This window comes from Anopheles darlingi, chromosome 2 (assembly GCF_943734745.1).
Source record: "Anopheles darlingi chromosome 2, idAnoDarlMG_H_01, whole genome shotgun sequence".
Classification (NCBI taxonomy): Eukaryota; Metazoa; Arthropoda; class Insecta; order Diptera; family Culicidae; genus Anopheles; species Anopheles darlingi.
In genome coordinates this window covers 46,156,903-46,176,492 of record NC_064874.1, presented here as the reverse complement: position 1 = coordinate 46,176,492, position 19,590 = coordinate 46,156,903, and the positions used below count along the sequence as shown (strand labels likewise).

General features: G+C 49.4%; 4 protein-coding genes and 1 non-coding gene across 9 annotated transcripts in view; 2 read left to right on the top strand and 3 right to left on the bottom strand.

Moving 5' to 3' along the window:
• Positions 1-385: 385 nt before the first annotated feature.
• On the bottom strand, positions 386-459 carry Trnai-aau (transfer RNA isoleucine (anticodon AAU)). Its single transcript has one exon. It is a non-coding gene; the product is annotated as a tRNA-Ile (tRNA).
• A 4,154-nt stretch (positions 460-4,613) lies between these two features.
• Positions 4,614-18,998, top strand: LOC125950695 (sodium-independent sulfate anion transporter-like). Of its 3 annotated transcripts, none has more exons than XM_049678920.1 (5): positions 4,614-4,633; positions 16,798-16,985; positions 17,067-17,719; positions 17,787-18,542; positions 18,617-18,998. In XM_049678920.1, exons 2-5 carry the CDS (start codon positions 16,952-16,954, stop codon positions 18,983-18,985), a joined length of 1,812 nt encoding a protein of 603 aa, XP_049534877.1. In that variant the 5' UTR covers positions 4,614-4,633; positions 16,798-16,951; the 3' UTR covers positions 18,986-18,998. The 3 variants fall into 3 exon arrangements, with proteins under 3 accessions (XP_049534877.1, XP_049534876.1, XP_049534875.1); XM_049678919.1 differs by lacking the exon at positions 4,614-4,633 and adding an exon at positions 14,140-14,160; XM_049678918.1 differs by lacking the exon at positions 4,614-4,633 and adding an exon at positions 14,230-14,565.
• Positions 8,269-10,312, bottom strand: LOC125950693 (sodium-independent sulfate anion transporter-like). 2 transcript variants are annotated; one of them, XM_049678913.1, is made up of 2 exons: positions 10,177-10,312; positions 8,269-10,118 (listed from the first exon to the last, which is right to left on the bottom strand). In XM_049678913.1, the coding sequence occupies exons 1-2, from the start codon at positions 10,253-10,255 to the stop codon at positions 8,365-8,367; spliced, it is 1,833 nt and encodes a 610-aa protein (XP_049534870.1). In that variant the 5' UTR covers positions 10,256-10,312; the 3' UTR covers positions 8,269-8,364. The 2 variants fall into 2 exon arrangements, with proteins under 2 accessions (XP_049534870.1, XP_049534872.1); XM_049678915.1 differs by having other exon boundaries at positions 8,269-10,115.
• On the bottom strand, positions 10,980-15,306 carry LOC125950694 (sodium-independent sulfate anion transporter-like). Of its 2 annotated transcripts, none has more exons than XM_049678917.1 (4): positions 15,157-15,306; positions 12,605-13,042; positions 12,182-12,532; positions 10,980-12,108 (listed from the first exon to the last, which is right to left on the bottom strand). In XM_049678917.1, exons 1-4 carry the CDS (start codon positions 15,206-15,208, stop codon positions 11,147-11,149), a joined length of 1,803 nt encoding a protein of 600 aa, XP_049534874.1. In that variant the 5' UTR covers positions 15,209-15,306; the 3' UTR covers positions 10,980-11,146. The 2 variants fall into 2 exon arrangements, with proteins under 2 accessions (XP_049534874.1, XP_049534873.1); XM_049678916.1 differs by lacking the exon at positions 15,157-15,306 and adding an exon at positions 13,233-13,785.
• Positions 18,999-19,219: 221 nt separating the features above from the next.
• Positions 19,220-19,590, top strand: part of LOC125950710 (zinc finger and BTB domain-containing protein 24-like) — a 1,807-nt gene continuing 1,436 nt past the window's right edge. Inside the window, exons 1-2 of the mRNA XM_049678941.1 lie at positions 19,220-19,385; positions 19,522-19,590. The exon at positions 19,522-19,590 is cut by the window's right edge and continues 1,436 nt beyond it. Of these exons, the coding sequence (XP_049534898.1) occupies positions 19,330-19,385; positions 19,522-19,590 (125 nt within the window). The 5' untranslated portion in view covers positions 19,220-19,329. The remainder of the gene's footprint in view (positions 19,386-19,521) is intronic.

Genomic DNA, 19,590 nt, shown 5'->3' with positions numbered 1-19,590 from the left:
TACCGGCTAGTTCCGCGTAGTTCTCACCGAGTTCCCTCGTCGTGGGGTGTGATGAACGCACGGTCAGAAGCAGGAAACTGACGGTTTTTCTCAAAAATAAGAACGTCTTTCGGTGCTGTGTATCTAGAAACTTGTGCGCGCGCATCGCAGCGGTGAATTCTCGGAAGGAAGCGACATCCCCAGCCGGGCCCACAAGATTGGCCACCAGAGATTTGCAAGTCCGCCGACCGGAGGCCGGCGAGTGCGAGCGAGAAATTTATGGTGCATTGTGTGTAACACCCCGGACCGGACCCTCTGGTGAGTAAAATGGGCAAATTCGAGGTAGTTTGAGTAAAAATGTGGAAGGAGGATGTGGCAAAAAGTTGAAAAAAAGTGTTTCTCGAGATGGCTCCAGAGAGGATCGAACTCACGACCTTCGCGTTATTAGCACGACGCTCTAACCAACTGAGCTATGGGGCCACGTTGAGGAGAGAGGATTAACATGCTATAGAAACAACGCACACGACACATGGGAGATAAAAATAGCTAATCTAATCTAGAAGTCTCGGGGAATACACTTCTACAGATTCCTAGAACACCTCACGGAGAATGGTATAAATATTGCAATTCTTATAAACAATTTGTTGTGCAAGATCTGCACTCCTGTTGGATGCAGCCGTACATAAGACGGAGACACCTACCGCAGCATCTGGGCCACCCGTAAAAGATACAACAGGGGGGGAAAGGGAGGTGGGTGCGCGTCAAATTTGATTTCATTTTGATTTATCGCCCCGATCGCGGAGATCAATTGAACTCGTATGAGCTGTCATGATTGTCACACGCGCGCTGGGTTGTTCCCAAGAGGATGGCCACTTGAAGCGTCGCGACCAATTGTGCAGAGTGGAAACTACTTGAGAAAGAAGTAGTTCACGCACGGTGCCAATAATGTTACAGGAAAAAAGGTCAAACACACACACACAGACACACAGGCGCGCAGAAACAACTGTCTTTGACAAGCGTACTTTGATGCGTATGCAACGAATAAGTACTTTCGTCCGCTTCTTCCCCTTTCCCTTGTGCGCCTTGTCTCATGTCTAATCTGACGCGACCCTGATTGATTGATTGTGTTCGGTAGCTGCCCCGGGAGTATGTACTGTACCCTGTACCCAAGTGACGACCATCCAACAGAGTGCCCGCCGCCAGTGGCGCAATTGATAATCGGATTGGCTCCTTGGCATTGGGTCGGATGTTCACACACACGCGCGCGAAGTTGATAAGATGAAGCATCGCGACGCATCAGAACGGCGTTAACTCGTACATTAGAATCGTTCTTTCGTTTTTTTAATTAAAGCATTATGCTTCCTATTCAAAGGCCCTCCACGAGAATGCCGAATACAGATTCCTTCCTCTCGTGCTCGATCTTCTGGATCTGGCTGGCTGGAAATGGCACCGCGATCCGCGATCGTTAAAATTTATTCACTTTGATTAGTGATCAATAAACCGGCACCAGAAGAGGCACGCGGCGCGATTGCCCCAACGACTATGACGATGGCTGGCTGGTTCGTTTCGTTGTGGCGATTCAATTCCAAACCGCGGACCAACCCCGAACGGATATCGATCGGCCACGGTGCCGGAGCAAGGTTCGAACCAATTTGGGACCCGAGGACCGGCAATCGGCGGGATGTCATTTCTTCGAAAGGAACGCGCGCACAACAGTAAAAATGTTAAATTGGCTCGTTATGACGCTGGCCAACGCTGGGGACGCTGGGCTGTGGCCGAGGTGTCGAGCTTAGGGGGACGCCGCTTAGAGGGGCGACCAGCACAGTTGGGAACAGCAGTGCACCAACGAAAGGACTGTCAGATTGAAAAATTAATCTGGTTAATCATCACCTACGAATAGGGGTCCCCGGTCCCTAAGGGGTCCCTGGGGTGAAAGCATAAATATTCATGGCGCGCGGACCTTTTTTTATGACAAAAATCCGTCCGGTCCCATCCCATCCCGGGCAGGCAGGCAGGCAGGCTGTCAGGGTCTCTAAGCACCTAAGAGGCTAACCGGCCAACATCGAACAGCACCTCAAAAAACCACGAACTCGATGAACACAGAGTCATCGGACAGAGAGAGGGCGAGAAGGAATCAAGTTATATGGTTGACCTCTCGCCGCGCGCGCATTTCGGATCCAGACCCTCTCCCCTGACCGTCACCTGACCGCGCGTCACACCACGACCGGGCATGTGGGGTGTGATCAGAGTAACACCACCAACCGATCGATCGCCGATCGCCATAAATACAACCGGATTGCAATTTAACGATCTCGGTCCGGATGGGGTGCGTATTGGATCGGAAAGCGATCCAATTGGTATTGGCCCCTTCTCGTCGTCGGCCAATAACTTTTCTGACACATCTGGACCACAACAAGACCCCAAAGGGATGGTTGGGAGGTGTTTTATTTGGGAATCGGGAACATTATGGCAGGTCCCGATCCCGTGCGATTGCCAGTCAATCAATTCCCCGTGGACGAAGCACAACGGTTCACATTAATATGGCTCCGACATCCACGCGTAATCCTCACGATCGGAATCGATCCTTCACACCCAACGGTGATGGTGGTGGGCCTCGGTAGAAAACAAAGCCAATCCGAAACGCATAATAGGAAACGCAAATGGCTTCGTTAGAGCACGGCAGCAACAAGCAGAAGAAGCAGCAGCAACAGGAACATCGATGATAGAATGTCTTCTTCTTCTCTTTCTCCTCCTTTTCTTCGTGTATCGTAATTATCATAATTTCTATAAATATTATTTCTCGCCTCGCCTGAAGATTTCCTCCCTGGAAGAACCTTCCACTTCTACTGGAGGACTTCTAGGGGCCAACGGCACTTGAGACCAGCGGGTCTCACTCTCTCTCTCCCCGGGTCGCTGGCTGGCCACTCGAACCGCCGCAGCATCCCATCCCATCCCATTCAATCCATCCACTGCTGACCGCTCTATCGGTCGGTCGCTCCGCAATATATCGGCCACGCAGCGCATCGCAACGCAGCGGCACTTGGGACAACAATATAATTCCCATTCCACCTCCCCGGGGTCCTGTTGCTGCGGCATAAGTGGAACGGACCCCTAAGAACGGGGTCTCCGCCAGCAGGGATCGTGAAATCAAAACAAGACCTCCGAAAATTACCCTCTTCACCCCGGGTTGGGGTGGGAGGCACTTGTCGAAAAAATCTTCTCCGGCTCCGGTTTACTGGACAAGAGGGCAGCGGCACAGCGTCTTACTTATGGTGGTGATGCGCCAACAGGGCGAGGCGAGGGGTTAGCAGAGAGAGATAGAGAGAGAGAAATTATCTCCGCGAACAATAGTTCAGTTCGCTGTACGTCGGAAGCATCATCATCATCATCGTCGTCGTCGGGCATCGAGCAGCAGCAGCAGCAGCATCAAGTCGAGAGGCCGATATGTGACGACGCACCACACCAAGGACGTCACACACACACACACACACACACACACGTGCGCGCAACATCTTGAGGGACCCTCGTGGAACACAAGAAGGAAGACAGAAGACCCTTTTGACGAAGCAGTAATTAGTGAAGCCGATTATTCCCTTCTTCCTTGTCTTCTTCTTCTTCTTCTGCTTTGTCTCGCGAGCCCACTTGAACCCACCAGGAGAGAAAACAAGAAGCGCCCAACACCCAACGTAACACTCCCACCACCGAGCCCCGGGGGTCACGAGACTTTCACGCCAAAAATCGTTGGATCGCACATCGCGACGGGGATCGCTGATCGGGATGACCGATTATCGCGCAATTTACGCACACATCACGGCGACATTCCCATCAGCAGAGGCATCGATCAATGCGTGAGGCCCGAAAATTGATCACCACCTCTGGGCAAACGAATCGATAATTGAAAATGCAGATATTTCCAACGCGCGCGCGACTCTCGGCGGTCTCTCTCTATCTCTTTCTCGCTTTCCCTTTCTCTCTCTCTCTCTGTCTAGCTTCTAGCTGATCCATCAGTCAAGCAACCATGTTGTGTTGTTGCCGTAGCAACAGCATTCGAGTTAGCGGTACAAATTAAGTCATTTTTCACAAATCTTACCATCCACCTCTCCCTGGCCCCGGCCTCGGCCCTGGCCCCCTCCCCAAAAACCCGTCGTTATGTACCGCGTGCATGTTTGGATTGAGCTGCCTGCGGACTCGCCCGCTCCCCCCCACTTCGTGGTCCTACGCGTCGTCAACCATCGTCGGGGTTGGGTGCGGGGTGCACCCCCCCTCCATCTCCTCCACTGCTGCTGAGATGGAGGCTCTAATGGTGAAGAAATATGTTTGAAGCATGTCTCAGCATAAATTAAACGATTTGTTAGAAGGCTTTCGAAGGCATCCCACCTCCCCACACCCGCACCACCACCACTAGGCCACACTGGGACGGACCTGCTGTGTGGCCGGGACATTCTCGCAACCCCAGAGAAAATAGAAAACTCTAAAAAGATGAAGATGAAGCAAAAAAAAACCACAACACACACGGGCCGGGGAGGGGGGGAAGAAAACCGAAAGCAAAAACAGAAAGAAGAGTCAATGAGAGTGAAAGACAAACCCTAAGTCGTGGCCATGGCCGACGCCGCCGCCGGTTGGAAGCCGTTAAGTGGCCATCAGCACGAAGAAGGTGAGTGACGAATGGGCATGACGTTTTGGACGGTCCAGCGCGCAGTCCGAGCGATCCAGGCCGATGACTGCGATGACGATTGCGCGATGAAATCCCCGCGATGGGCGCGATGGCGGTCGGAATGGTGACAAACACGCGGCGATAGTTCGCCTACTACGTTGCCATCGCCCTTAGCTGCATTGCTACTTCCACTCCGAGGTCAACGTATTCAACGGATAGACGGATGGTCCACAGGAGTGTCCGTTCTGCCTTGGATTTTGCTGCATTAGAATCTTGTCTATGAAAAAGAAAATCCTTCTGCAAAACCAAATACCTACCAACTAGTGTCTGTGTGTGTGTTTAGTGGTTAATATCGAAGAGTACTTGTTGATGATCATCAGCACACGAGCGATCGACGACAGGAACGATCCATCCTAGCACCACCACCTGCGCGAACTCTGCTTCGATACATTGTTATTATGCTGCTTCGCTACAGCCCACAATCAGCCCCGGAGCACCACCGACCGACCGATCGTTCGATCGATGGATCGAGACATCAATCGATCGAGACATCGTCATCGTCGAAAAGAGAGAGAGAGAGACGAGGCATTCCGGGCCTCCAGGGGCCTTCTTTTTAAAACATTGCCTTTAATAACAATTCTCAATCACTCTCCTCATCGACTCATCATCGGGAAATAATCAATTCAATTCGATCCAGACCCCCCTTCCACGCGCTCGCGGATACGCGAGTTGGAACGATCGATGGCGATGATGACGACGGCGACGGCGGCGACGGCTTCCAGCGCCTCTTGAAAACACACCAAAGGGGCATCGGGCATCGGGCATCGGGAGGGCGAAGCGAAAACAGAGAATCTAATTTTCAATAGCCCCACGCCGGCCAACGGAGGAACCCTCTGTGTACTCCACGGCTGACCACGAACCCCTTGGCGTGCGATTGTCCGGAGCTGAATCCGGAGCTCCCTCAGCGCTGCCCGGCCTGGAGGTTCTTCTTTTTCGTTTCCCGCGCCATTAATCGTTTCGATTTTCCTGCTTTTGCTTCCATCCCCCGCCCCCCTCTGCCCCCTTCCATCCCTCTGTCACTTGTGCCATCTGCCCTTTCCTTTGATGAGTCTTCCCGAAAAACAAACCCCTGAACCTCAACCTGGACTCCGGAGGTCCGATCACGGGACCGATCACGATCATCGGTCACTTGCTCACCTTTCTCTCTCTCTCTCCACTCTCTCCTCTCTCTCTCTCGTCTCTCTCTCTTCTCTCTCGCTCATCCATCACTCATACCATCGCTTATGCTGATTATTAAGTTATTAAAGTAAAATTGAGAAATTAGGAAGCAACACTGCGCCCTGGTGCGATCATCAACCCCTCTCTTGGGGACCAATTCAAGGGCATGCCAAGGAGGAGGGTGGGGGGAACCGAACCAAATCGATCATAGTATGATCGATGCCTCCGGAGCGATATCCAATCGTCCCGATCACCGTCGGGAATGTCTCCGCAGCATCGGGCATGTGCACCGGAGTTTCTCACACTCTCACAGGACCCGGCGGCGGCCAGACGGATTCATCATCGTGTCCAGCTACTGGCCTTCCTTTCCCCCTCTCCTTCCTCGGCCACAAATTCTTGTGCGAAAAAAAAATGAACAAAAACGAAACAAGAAAAAGCAAAAGAAACGCGATCCCAGTGCCCATTCTGTCATATCCGGATGATTGATTAACCGCACCACACACACACACACACACGCCGGTGGCAGCGCAGGGATGTAACGAGTTTCCTGCCCGAGGGTCGCGTGCTCCCCTTCGACTCCCTGCAACGCTCACACCACACATTGTTTCGCTTCGATGCAGTTGCGTGAAGGAGGTAGCGCCCCCTCCCCTCCCCGTTCGCGATCGCGACCCCAAAACACCGCCACCCCACCACCCCTCGGGACAAACACCTCAAGGCGTTAAGGCGGTGTAAAATGTGTTGATGAAATGGTGATAAAAACAATGGCCACCGATGGCGGTGATCGTCGTCGTCGATCGTCGTCGTGCGCGGTAGCGGTAGATTTTTGGGTGGATTTTTGTCCTCTCTCCTCGCTGCGCTGCTGGTATCAGCGGTGGTATCCGGTAGCCCACACCGGCTGCGAACAGATCGCACGATCGCACCCCAATCACACACACACACACACGCACGCAGGCACGCAACGAAGCGATCTATTAAGGTTCATATTACTGGGACCAGCAGTCATGCCCTTTCGAGAAACGATCCTCCCTGGTGGGGGAGGGGTGGAGTGGGTTGGTGGGGATGTGGACTGCCTGCGGGAGTACTGGCCGGGATTCTGGGCGTCTGGAGTGCTGGAAGTGAAGAGCTGGAAGGGAAGGGAGAGCCATTTTATGGGCTGCCCTATAAACATGCTAATCTAAAAGTCTGCACCCCCACACCAACCTCCCCTCCACCCCATCGCTCCACACCCCGTCGCTTGGCCTCGAAGGCTCGTTCGTTCGAGGGAAACGAGTTTACGAGGTTTCATTTCATTTCTTCCTATTTCTATTTCCCAGCGCCCAGGGTTTCCGGGCGCACACGCACGTACGCCGAGCCGCGGTCCACTTCGCCCACGTTCCCCGGGCGCGATCAGCGCGCGGCTGCGAGCAGCGAACGATCACCCGGCCGCTCCGGTCCGGGGTTTATTGTTTTGTTTCACATAGTTTATGGCCGGAGCGGACAATATTATTGAAATATCACAATTTTTACGACATCTCGCTCACCAGCAAGCCCGCTGCGGGTGCTGCGTGCTGTGAATGGGGGGGGGGGGAGGAGAAGGGGAAGGTGGAGGGGGTGGCTGTTTGCAAGCGAATGCCCCCCCCCCCCCGCGGCCAGGCGAAAGCAGCGATGATTGTCGGCGGATCAATCTAATCACGGCTCACCGCGTCCATTGATTTGATGGCGTTTCCGGGCGTCCTCACGATCGCGAGCGAATTGTGCAAGCATCGATCACGCGTCGCCCAGAAGCCGGCACATTTTTGTGTTACTAAACTGTTGATAAGCACATTGGTGGTCGGGAACGATTAGAAAAAGTTCAACATTGTCATCCTCGATACGAAGAACCCCCTACCTTTGATATCTTTTTGGGGGTCGCGATTTCGCATGCCCGCGCGCCCGGTGGAAAACGACGGTAGAAACAAAATGGAGAGAGAAAACACGTCGGGTACGATCTCGCGTAAGAAAAAGGAGCGGTGCCCGGAGCTGGCCAATTAAAGACCAGTTAAAGGAAAAGAGATAACTACTTGTTTGGTGAACGGGACGGTGTGTTAGTGAGATCGGTGCGATCGTACAACACAAAGGGCCGATGTGAATCGCCTCTGGGTCAACATTTTTGCTTAAACTTTTCATTTTTGATATCGTGAAATCATAAAAACGATTGTACAGTTTTGAAATTTATCTTATTTACATTCGTTCACACGTTGGAGTGACAGTGAAATTTATCTTATTTACATTCGTTCACACGTTCGCATCACTAAAGTGTTAAAAAAAATTAGCATAAATTTACTCAAAAACGTATACTCTACACAGATAAATACCAGAGATCATTACATTAGTATGAGCTTTAATTTCTATTTTATTTTGAGTTTTTATAAAGTATAAAATAATTTATTCATAATTCATGGAACTCATGTTTATTTTTGGTAAAAGGAACTGACTTTCGTGGTCGTCTCTGCGAAAACTCTTATAACAAAACGGTTTATTTGAATTTCATTACTCTATCGATTGATCGTCGATTTAATTTCCTTCACGATGGCTTCAAGATTTTCATCGTTTTTCACGCAACTCTGGAATACCTCCCTGTTCATTCTTAGTAGCGTGCAGCGGGCCGACCGTTTCCATTTCCAAACAATAACGGTACGATTTTGAAGTAGCAAATCTTGTGCCATACTGACCAGAACTTTCGCTGAAGTCGAATCTACCGAAGCGATATGCGTACCATCGATCACAACCAGATCGACCGATTCCTTCGTCGCCATCTTTATCACTTGATGTTTCAGATACTCGGCACAGGAATACACTAAGCCTTGATCAGGTGTCACGATCAGTATGGCCTTTGAATCGATGATCTTACGCTCCCAGACAATCTTTGGACGAGAGGTTTGATGTAGCACAAAGACAAAGTTAAGGGCAATACCGACCACCATACCGTACTCCAGACCGAGGAAAAGGCATGCCACTAGCGTCACTATCAGCGGGATGATATCGATCCGTTTCGTGCGCCATATTTCGCTGGCTGCATGGAACTCGACCATAAACAGCATGGCCGCGATGATAACACCGGCCAGCGTTGCCTTGGGGATGTAGTAGAACGTACTGGTCAGCAGTCCGAGCGCGAGCAGGACAAGCACCCCGGTGGTGACTCCTCCGAGCGGTGTTCGTACGCCACTATTGTTGTTCACTGCGGACCGCGTAAACGATCCTGTTACGGGCATGGAAGACACGAACGAACCAGCGATGTTGCACAGTCCTAGCGCGATCATTTCTTGCGTTGCATCGATCGATTTCCCTTTCGCAAATGCCTTAGCGATCGCTATCGATTCCAGGATGGCAATGAGCGGTAACGCGATCAACGATGTGCCCAATTCTCCCACCATTTCCGTGAAACTGTACTCACGGTCTCCGACGGTAGCCGTGAAGGGTGGTGCCTGTACGGGCGGCATTCCCGATGTAACGTTGCCCGTTAACAGAAACACATCCGTATGGCCGGCTTCACTGACCAGAAACGCTATAACACTTCCGACAATCACTACGATCGCATTTCTGGCGAGTGCCACATACTTTGCGATAGCGGACCAGCGCGGTCCGCCTTCAATGTTCTTCAGGTTCATCAGCAACAGTAGGACGGCGATCGTACCGAAACCCAACACGCTGTCCCACAGTCTCACTTCACCGATGTGCTCGAACACGTTGATCCACGATTCAAGGAATTCATTCGATTTACCGGATAATCCCAACAACGATTTCATCTGTCCACTTGCTATCGTGATGGCTGCGGCCGACGTGAATCCTGCCGTCACTGGGAGGGAAATGAATTGTACTAGGAACCCCAGGTTCAACACACCCAGTAGCAGGATGGCGCATCCGGTGAGAAAGGCCGATAGAATGGCAAAGTCCGGTCCGAGGTTGGCGGCATGCACCTGCACCATCAACGACATGATGGCGGTCGGCCCGATGGTAACATCCTTGCAGCTTCCAAAAATGCAATACACGAAACATCCCATAAACGCCGAGTATAGACCGTACTGGGGATCCAAATTAGCAATCACCGCATACGCGATGCCCTGTGGTATCACCGTTAATCCAACCGATAGCCCAGCCACAATGTCTTCCACCATGTATCCCCAGCTGTACGCAGGGAGCCATACGATGATGGGGAAACGTTTGTAAAGTTGTTTCCGGTTACAAAGTCCACGGAATGATTTCACAGCAAACGCACCGAACGGAGGGATCTTTTCACTGATATCCTCTACTGAAAACGCAAAACACATTAACGTCCTGCCCTGTCCGTCCGGCGACACAGTACTCACCGTCTGATAGGGTCCTGTTGACGGCAGACCGAGGGTCTCCGGGGCGTAATCCATTCAACTCGACATCACGACCAGCCATGGCTAGAGAAAGCGTTACTTGGATTAGTTTTCTTTTTTTCGGGTAGCCGAAAATGCTTCCCTTCTCGCGTTGCGAAAGACTGGGGAAACTGACAAACGCTTTTCAGCGTAAATTCTGCCGCGCCGATTCCAACTAGTATGCGCCTCAGGAAGTAGCGCGCGATTAATTTAAACCCTCTTTTCATTCAGCGCCACACAATGCATCGTTTCAAGGTTCCCTTGTGCGTTACATTTAATACGCCGTCTGAGCAGCTGAGCCCAACCAGTGCTCTCCGTCATCCGCGGATGTTGGTAGTAATCAGTCAAACACCGCGGAGGTTGGCGTCGGCGCTAATGGCTTATCGAGAATCATCACCACCGATAGCGCGGTGCAACGGTCCCGAAGAAGAACGATGGTATATTAATCGCAATAAGCGCACTACACACCGCCAATCGGCTCATCCATTATCATTGTGCGGGTTAGGGAATGCTTTGGAAACGTAGTTCTCTCCATCACAAGCATTATTATATACTAGCGACAACAGCAAAAACATGGTTCACATCTATTTTTAGCATTAAAAAAAAAATCAACACGATAAGCGAACGAGCTACACACACGCACACACCCTGTTGTGTGCATGATCGTTACTCATTTTTTACCCTTTCCTCGTAGAAACCATGCCGCACAACACGTGTGTGCTTGTCAACAACCAGATAAGACTTGCTTAAAGGAAAATACCCGGAAATTACAGCTGCCTAACATAAAAGTACCCGCTTCGTTTTATTCGCCCAACTAGACATAAAGAAACTAGAATACTCTTCTCTGACTCAATACTGACAAACTGGCTGATCACTTTGGGAATTTTGTTGCTCCACACCTCACCGAGAATGTCTCGCGCTACCTTTACTATGACTACGGTGCGTCCTGGCAGGACACTTGCCTGGATAGCTCTGCCAAATCGCCCGATTTGAACAGTGGATAAAACAATTGCTTGTCTAACCGGCACAACGTGCACCTTACCGACCGGTTACAGTTCCACAGTAATACTGTACGCTGGCGAAGTGCCAGTTCTTCAACGGTGCTCAAGAGAACTTTGGCCGCCGTCGAATCGACATAGCTCATGCAGCTACCGTCGATTATCACCGTACACACTTGAGACTTATCCACCATTTTCACTATTTCGTGCTTCAAGTATTCGACGGAGGAATAGATAAGGCTTTGATCTGGTTTCACGACCATGGCCTCAATGCCACTGCTCGTGCGGAGCAGCGCCTGATCGATGCCCGGTCTCGATGTCATATAAAGCACAAAGCAAACGTTCAGCACAATGCCTATCAGCATGCCGTACTCGAGCCCAAGCAGAAGGCAGGCCACCAGCGTCACGATAAACGGAATAATGTCCACCTTCTTCGTGCGCCAGATTTCCGCTGCTGCGTGGAATTCGATCATAAAGAACATGGCCGCTATCATCACACCGGCTAGCACGGACTTTGGTATGAAGTAGAACGTATCCGTTAGTAGACCGAGCGACAGTAGCACCAGTATACCGGTGGCGAGCCCGCCCAATGGTGTTCGCACACCACTGTTGTTATTGACCGCAGTGCGCGTAAACGATCCTGTTACGGGCATTGAAGACACGAACGAACCAGCGATGTTGCACAGCCCCAACGCTATCAATTCCTGCGTTGCGTCGATTGTCTTTCCCTTGGAGAAAGCCTTCACGATGGCAATTGTCTCGAGTATTGCGATTAGTGGTAGCGCGATGACGGCCGATCCGAGCTTAGAGGACATCTCGGGGAAGGTAAGCGTCTGGTTGTTCAGCACCGTACTGAAGGGAGGTGGGCTTAGGGGTGGCAATCCTGGTGTGACAGTACCTACAACGATACGAAATTTGTGTTAAAAAACCAAGTTTCCAAGGGACCGAAGCGGTTCACCCGTGTAACGTACCAGTCAATGAGAAGGGTTTACTGCCGGATGCGTCGAAGTAGTAGGCCAGTGCCGCACCTCCAATCACGACGACCGCATTGCGAGAAAGGGCAAGATACTTTCCTACTCCAGACCATTTGCCGCGCAAACTTCGCAGTACTAGCAGCACTACGATAGTTGCGGTTCCAAGGAGTGCATCCCATAGTTTCGTTTCATCGTAATGCTTAAACACATTTTCCCACGAATCGATGAATTCATTCGAACGTCCAGGTAAACCGAGTAGTGATTTGACCTGACCACTAGCGATCGTTATGGCGGCAGCAGAAGTGAATCCCGCAGTGACTGGCATCGATATAAATTGAACCAAGAATCCTGAAATGAGACAAGGCAAAGGATAATCATATGAGCGCTCTTTTTTATGTTGGAAATTGGTTGGATACTTACCCAAATTCAGTAAACCAAACATTAGGATAATGCAGCCGGTCAGAAATGTGAGCAACACCGCAAAGTCCGCCCCGAGTCCCGCAATGTACACCTGCACCATAAGCGCCATGATGGCTGTCGGACCGATCGTCAGATCCTTGCAACTTCCAAACAAACAGTACACGAAACAGCCCATAAACGCCGAATACAATCCATACTGTGGCTCCAGGTTGGCCATTACGGCGAAAGCAATACCCTGAGGAATGACGGTCAGTCCAACCGACAGTCCCGCTACGAGATCCTCCACTATGAATCCGGCCTCATATTTGGGCATCCATTGGAGTATCGGCATCCGCTTGAGTAACAATTTTCGATTGCAAAAACCACCCAGCTTGGAGGCCAGCATCGGTCCTAAGGAGGGAAACTTTTCCTTGCAATCATCCACTCCATCAACATAATCTGTTGACGAAAAAAGATAAAAAGAAAATAATATAAAATGTTCTTAACATGTAACCATCACAACCCATATGATCAATGTCAATGTCGATCACTGAACCGGGCGGACGATCAAATATCATGCCGCACGTTCCCGCTCAGCCGAGGGAACGGTCAAGTGACTCGTTACAATGCTTCTCACGCTCGTACCTACCGGTGCATTGTCTTTGTTTTCGCTCCAACAGTTCCGTTATCGTCATGCAACTTCCTTCCGCTTCCATTGCGCTAGTAACGGGCCGATCGTTCGGGCAGCACAGTAACGCAAGGTCAAACGTGCTTATCACAATCAGCACTCACCGTCTCAAGGTCACTTTCACCGAATGGCTTCCCAACATACGCACAGTTTTTTTTTTGCAATCCAACACTCCAGGATGGCAATCGAAACACCACAATCCGAAACACCTGCAGTACCAAGTGATAAGAATACGTAGATTGTCTTATTCTTGAACTGTATCTCACACCTGAGGTGACCTGAGAATGCGCTACCGTTCGATAAACCACATCAAAAGCGACTGAATATCGGTGGCTGATGAGCGCGTTCTGTTATATGGATCGGCTATCCGGATTTGTTTGCCGGTTGGATATTTGCAACACAAACAGCCAGCCAAGGGAAGTTATATAAAGCCGGCGTGGTGCGGGCGCACAACGGAACACTGCAAACACATAACGATGCTCCCCACCAAACACGGGTGGGGCACGTTCATCGACCACGTGAAGCTATGATCGTGAGCCGATCAATGTCACATTAGTTTGGCGCGCCGAATGAAATAGCGTCCCCAAAAAGAGTTCCGGTCAAATATTCATCTTTTTCGTTCGAATTATTTGTTCATGCCTGATTCACGTGTTTATGGAAAACATAGTAAACAATCTTTCAGAATTGAATTATGCCTCCCATTCTAGACTTAATCAGTTAATCAGAAATACACGACGATCACCGCGAAAGATACTGACGAGATAATTCTATAGGGGGAATTCCATCTCTAGGGAAGCCCACAAAGCGCCCTCGTGTGTCGCGTTGTCGTTTTGCATAGCAGTTTCGACGGACGCCAACAGTTGCAGTACAACTAGCCAGCAATCAACAAGTAAGTGAGCGTTTCTCCGACGATCGAAGCGAAGTGAAAGTGTAGAACGAAAAACGAAAGCCACCACACGCCGCATTAAAGATAAGAAACGGCGGGTACTGAGGCGAGTCTCTGGTGTTAGTTTCGTTTTCGAATGTGTGTGGTGAGGACCGCGTGATATCAAACATCACTCCAGACTACGTTCCAGACGCGCGCGACTGGACGACATTCGCGCGCGTGGAGATCGCAAATATTTGCTGAGATTAAGTGCTACCAGCCCAGCGAGTTCCCAACACAAGGAGTTGGGTGACGCCTGGGGTCGGAAATATCCCGACCATGTCTAATTATAGCACGACCGTGTCTGCTCCGTTTTGTGGTCAGAACGTACAGCAACACCATCATCATGCGACCATCAAAAGCAATCTGGTACAGTTTGCATGGCCGTTATTGTTTGTTTGACTTTCCGGATGTGTATTTGTTTTTCCAACCAAATCTTCCCACTCCGCCTGGTGACAATTTTTATGCCTCTCCTTGCGCATTCTCTAGAACACGGCAGATTCCATTGCATTCCATTCCATGAATGAAGTGGTTGATATGATGAAGCGCTCCGTATCCGTTTCCAAACGGTATGATGAAGTCAAAATTGAACCTCTCTTCTACGTCGCACAGCGTGCACACTTCTTTACACGTATATTGCAGAATAAGTGGTGGACAATGATGTCGTCATAAAATCATTAACACGTGCTCTGTTCATGGTACTGTTAAATTACCCCGAAAGATCATCACACAAATTCCACGCGGGGAAAACAATAAACGCAACCTACTCGTAAGAAACGCCCTTTTTTGCAATCACAAACGGGAATGTACGATTCGAGTTTTCAAACAACACCAACGTTATCTGCAACTAGCTAGAGGAAGTATTGCATTCCCACGTGTCACCTTCGCTGGTGATGAGGCGAGCATTTTAAACACAATCCTGAGCAAATCGTTTCCATCTGGCCTTTAAGGTTCACATACCTGGAGTGGTGTGCACATTTTCCAGCAAAGGTTTTAAGTTTAACTCAGCCATCTCCGGCGACGGTCAACTCGCACTAGAAACTGCCGCAGTTTGCGATATCCACGCTATCGTTGGGGAGCTTGCTGAATGAGGGTTATTCCTTCTAACGGGGTTGCTAAGCATTAAGTGCTCAGCGCACAGGCATCGAGTGATACTTATAACCGAAACCAACTTCTTATCACTGGCTAAATCACGTCTAGTTTGCATCGCGCCAGTATCTTATCGGTTGCCCTCGCACTCGCTTTTGCAGCTGATTCCACTGACCGTGAGGATCGTACACATGGGACGGTTTTGTTCTGTTCAAATCTAACAAACAAATCATTAATCATACTAGTTTAATCATTGTGTGTCAATACCTATCATGCGTATTGCGTTAATTCATAAAAATAGAAGAAATTATCCGGTATCGGTGGTAAATAATTAATATCATTAGGTCTTAATCATCGACAAGAACAAATCTATTGTTTTATGTGTTAGTTATGTTTTCACCACCATTTATCTTCAAAATTACTGAATATGCACGAAACACATAAAAGCAAATAAAGCACTCAAAGTGGCAAAGCACATCACTCGCTACATGCTACATTCTCATTCTAAGCTCTCATTCTAATTCCGTTTATGAAACCGAAGGTTACACCACAGTGTGGAAAGTTTTCCATTCCAAAATGTTTAGGGAAACAGTCACAAATTAAAGGAATTAGGTATTGTTGTGCTGTAAAGCCATAAGTGTTTTTTTTTATTTTTGCAATGTGCAACTATGGAAATCGATGAGCGATTGTTCTCTCTTTTTGCTTTATTGAGGCCTTCTGGTTTTATAAACATCAATTTATGGTTAGTCGAATAGATAAAACGCTTTCGTTTAAAAACGAATGGACTATAGCTTAACTAAGAATTTGCCTAAGATTTGCATCAAGAACGATCGGTTAATGATAACAGCGATATCATGTTGCACTGGTTGGTTCCCTCCATCTAAGCCAAGCACAGCAATTGAGCTAACTTTGCCACAATCCCAGGGGGTGGTTAAAATCGGATTACTATCATCCATCAGCCACCGATCGACAATCCATCCGGATCAACCGAAATCTAAAATTCTGCGCCAGTAACAATTCAAAACCTTAACGGTTTTCTTTGGTTATATTCAACTGTTAACCCTTATGGTGGGCTCGGCCCGGCTTGAATTGGCCGTTACGGTACGGATTTTTAAAGCGCCTGCGCGCACCTTTTCAATGTTGCGAATGGTTTTATGAACAGCTGTTTGCTTTTATTTACAAACGCGTTTATGAGACAGTATACGCAGTGCCTCCAATCACTTCTCTATTTCCTGCTCCATACCGAACGTCGCCAAAATGGCACGAGCTCGGCGGCAGGCCAGTTATTCGTAAACATTATATTGGGATGACCCAATTCGCGATAGCTGGTATCACACTAGCTACCATCGTTTCACTTATCATAGGAGATAGTGTGAAAAAGTGCACAAATCCCCATGTCTCATCAGGATCGCGCGCGTCAGTGGAACTGGTTGTAATGGTATTATCTTTATGATGCGTTTATTATTTCAAATTTTCTTACCGGCATCAGCTGGCGCTACCTTCAATCCGAAGAACAAGCAAATGACTGAAGATTTTACAATCAACATCCAACGATAACCACGTCGATGCGCGCACTTTGCTGTCCTCGGTTCATTGCTCCAGCGACGCTAATAGGGGACGAAGGTGATATTCTAAGCAGCCGCACTATTCAAAGAACACGGAGACCATGGAAGCAGATTGTGAATCCGCTCGACGGCGTGGTGAGTACTACCTTAGCGAACCAACAAACCTTCATTGTCTGAAATCTCATTCTTGCGCTCTCTATTTTCCACACACTACAGACAGCTGGGATCACCGGGAAGATTTCCCTCAAGTTGGAAGTCTTGTAGCTCGGTACTTCAAAGGTTTGTGGACTAAGGATACGCTCTACCGTCGTTTACCGGTCTTGCAATGGGCTCCAGCGTATGGAGCAAAAAGTTTACTGTCGGACTTTATCGCCGGCGTGACGGTGGGGCTCACTTCCATCCCTCAAAGCATCGCCTATGCAACGGTGGCAAACCTGGAACCGCAGTACGGGCTTTACTCCAACTTCATGGGTTCGTTCGTGTACGCTTTCCTGGGATCGGTCAAAGAAATCACAGTAGCACCGACAGCTGTAATGGCACTCATGGTGCAACAACCGGTACACGATCTTGGAGCAGCCGGTGCCATACTGTCGTCCTTTTTGTCCGGATGCATCATGCTGCTGTTGGGGTGTCTCAACTTTGGCTTTCTTGTCCAGTTCATCTCGATACCGGTGATCACGGGATTCATCACAGCCGCCGCGATCACAATCATAAGCAGCCAGCTGAAATCACTGATGGGCATTGCTTCATCGGGAAAATCCTCCGAATTCGTTGACACGTGGATTAATCTCTATGAAAACATCGGAGAAACACGATTGTGGGATTCTGTGCTCGGTTTTAGCTCGCTGGCAATACTCATTTTTCTCACCGTAAGTATCGCAAACTGGTAAGGCAAAGGAAGGTTTTTATAACCAATCTGTTTGATTTTATTTGCAGATCATCAAAGGCCGTGGAACGGGCCGATGGAAAACCATAACCAAATACGTCTGTTTGCTGCGTAATGCAATGATCGTACTCAGTGGTGGGCTGATGGCGTACATCTTCAGCACGCAAGAGAAGTTTCCGTTCAGGCTTACCGGGAAGGTCGCATCAGGATTGCCTTCCGTTCAGTTGCCACCGTTTACAACGAACCACGAAGGGCAAGAGTACGATTTCATTGACATGATACGCACCCTCGGTACATCCGTTATTTCTATTCCGCTTATCTCCATCCTCGAAATCGTATCGATCGGCAAAGCGTTCTCGCGCGGTAAGCTGGTGGATGCAACGCAGGAAATGCTTTCGCTAGGATGCTGCAATGTTGCCGGCTCCTTTGTATCATCCATCCCGACGACTGCATCCTTTGCCCGGTCGGCCATCAATAGCAGCAGCGGAGTAGTCACACCGTTCGGAGGAGTATTCACGGGCGTACTGGTGCTGCTCGCCCTCGGACTGCTGACGGATTACTTTTTCTACATTCCCAAATCCACACTGGCTGCCGTAATCATTGCAGCCATGATCTTCATCATCGAGTATCGCGCGGTAGCAGAAATGTGGCGCACGAAGCGACTCGATATGGTCCCCTTCGTGGTGACTGTGGTGGCCTGTCTGTTTTTGGGGCTGGAGATCGGAATCGTCATCGGAATAGCTGTGAATCTGTGCTTTCCCTTATATCTAGCGTCGCGACCAAGAATCACTCATCAAGTGATGAATGTAAGTACCACGTGTTCAGCGTCTTTCTCTCGGCATACGTTTAACATTCCCTTTCCGATGGTAAAACATTACAGGTCAACGAAACGGCAGTGCTAGTGGTGCGACCCGATAGCGATTTGGCTTTTTCTTCGGCGGAGTACTTCAGGGAAAAGATTCTTAAGCTGGCCACTCGCACGCTTCCCGATGTTATCCTGATCGACGGAGAATGGGTCAAGTTTGTGGACAGTACAGTCGTGCGGAATCTCTCTAGCACTATCAGCGATTTGCGGCAACAGGGACGCCACGTGTTGCTGTGGCGATGGGACAAAAACATACGCAGCGCGTTGTACCGCTTTAAGAAACACAAATTCTTGCCCCTATTCAGAAATGACGAATGTGCTGAACAAGCCGTTACCAACTGGAAAGGAAGTTTTGAGAATGGAGCGTTTGAAAATAAATTATAGCCACAAACAAAACAATCCATTTCCCGGTCTCGAGGCTATTAAGTGAACATCTAGTATAGTATCTAGTAAAAATAAATCTGTCTGGAACATTTGACCGTTATTTGTTTGGAAATTCGAAAGCTAGCATTCCCGATCCGCTCGTGTAAACACGACCCTTCGCACGACCGTTTGACAGCTGTCAAATGTCGACAGGTAAACAAACAAATTTGTAAATAATCGCGTCGTTCTGTGGGAATAAATTAGTTTTAGGAGAATTTAATTTTATAATTTAGGAGCGCCAGGATCGAAATCGTCTGGCGCGCGGTGGCGTGAATTCCGGGCTCACGAGCCAGCGGCAGGAAGCGATGGAACAGACAGTGCAGCCGAAAATTGCCTCTGAACCCGAACTGCGAGAAGACGTGTAAGAAGAAGTTTGGAGCTCGTTTCGGTTTGGTGCTGTTTTGACCTGCTCCTCTTAAAACCCCGTTTGGGAGAAATCATCTTGGATGCTCATCGACTGTTTCTCTTTCATGTCCCTCTGCCTGCTCCTCCAACAGCCCCAGCGAGAACCCCGAAACGTACTGTAGGCTGTGCTTTTCGGAAACGAACATCAACCCGCTGTTTCC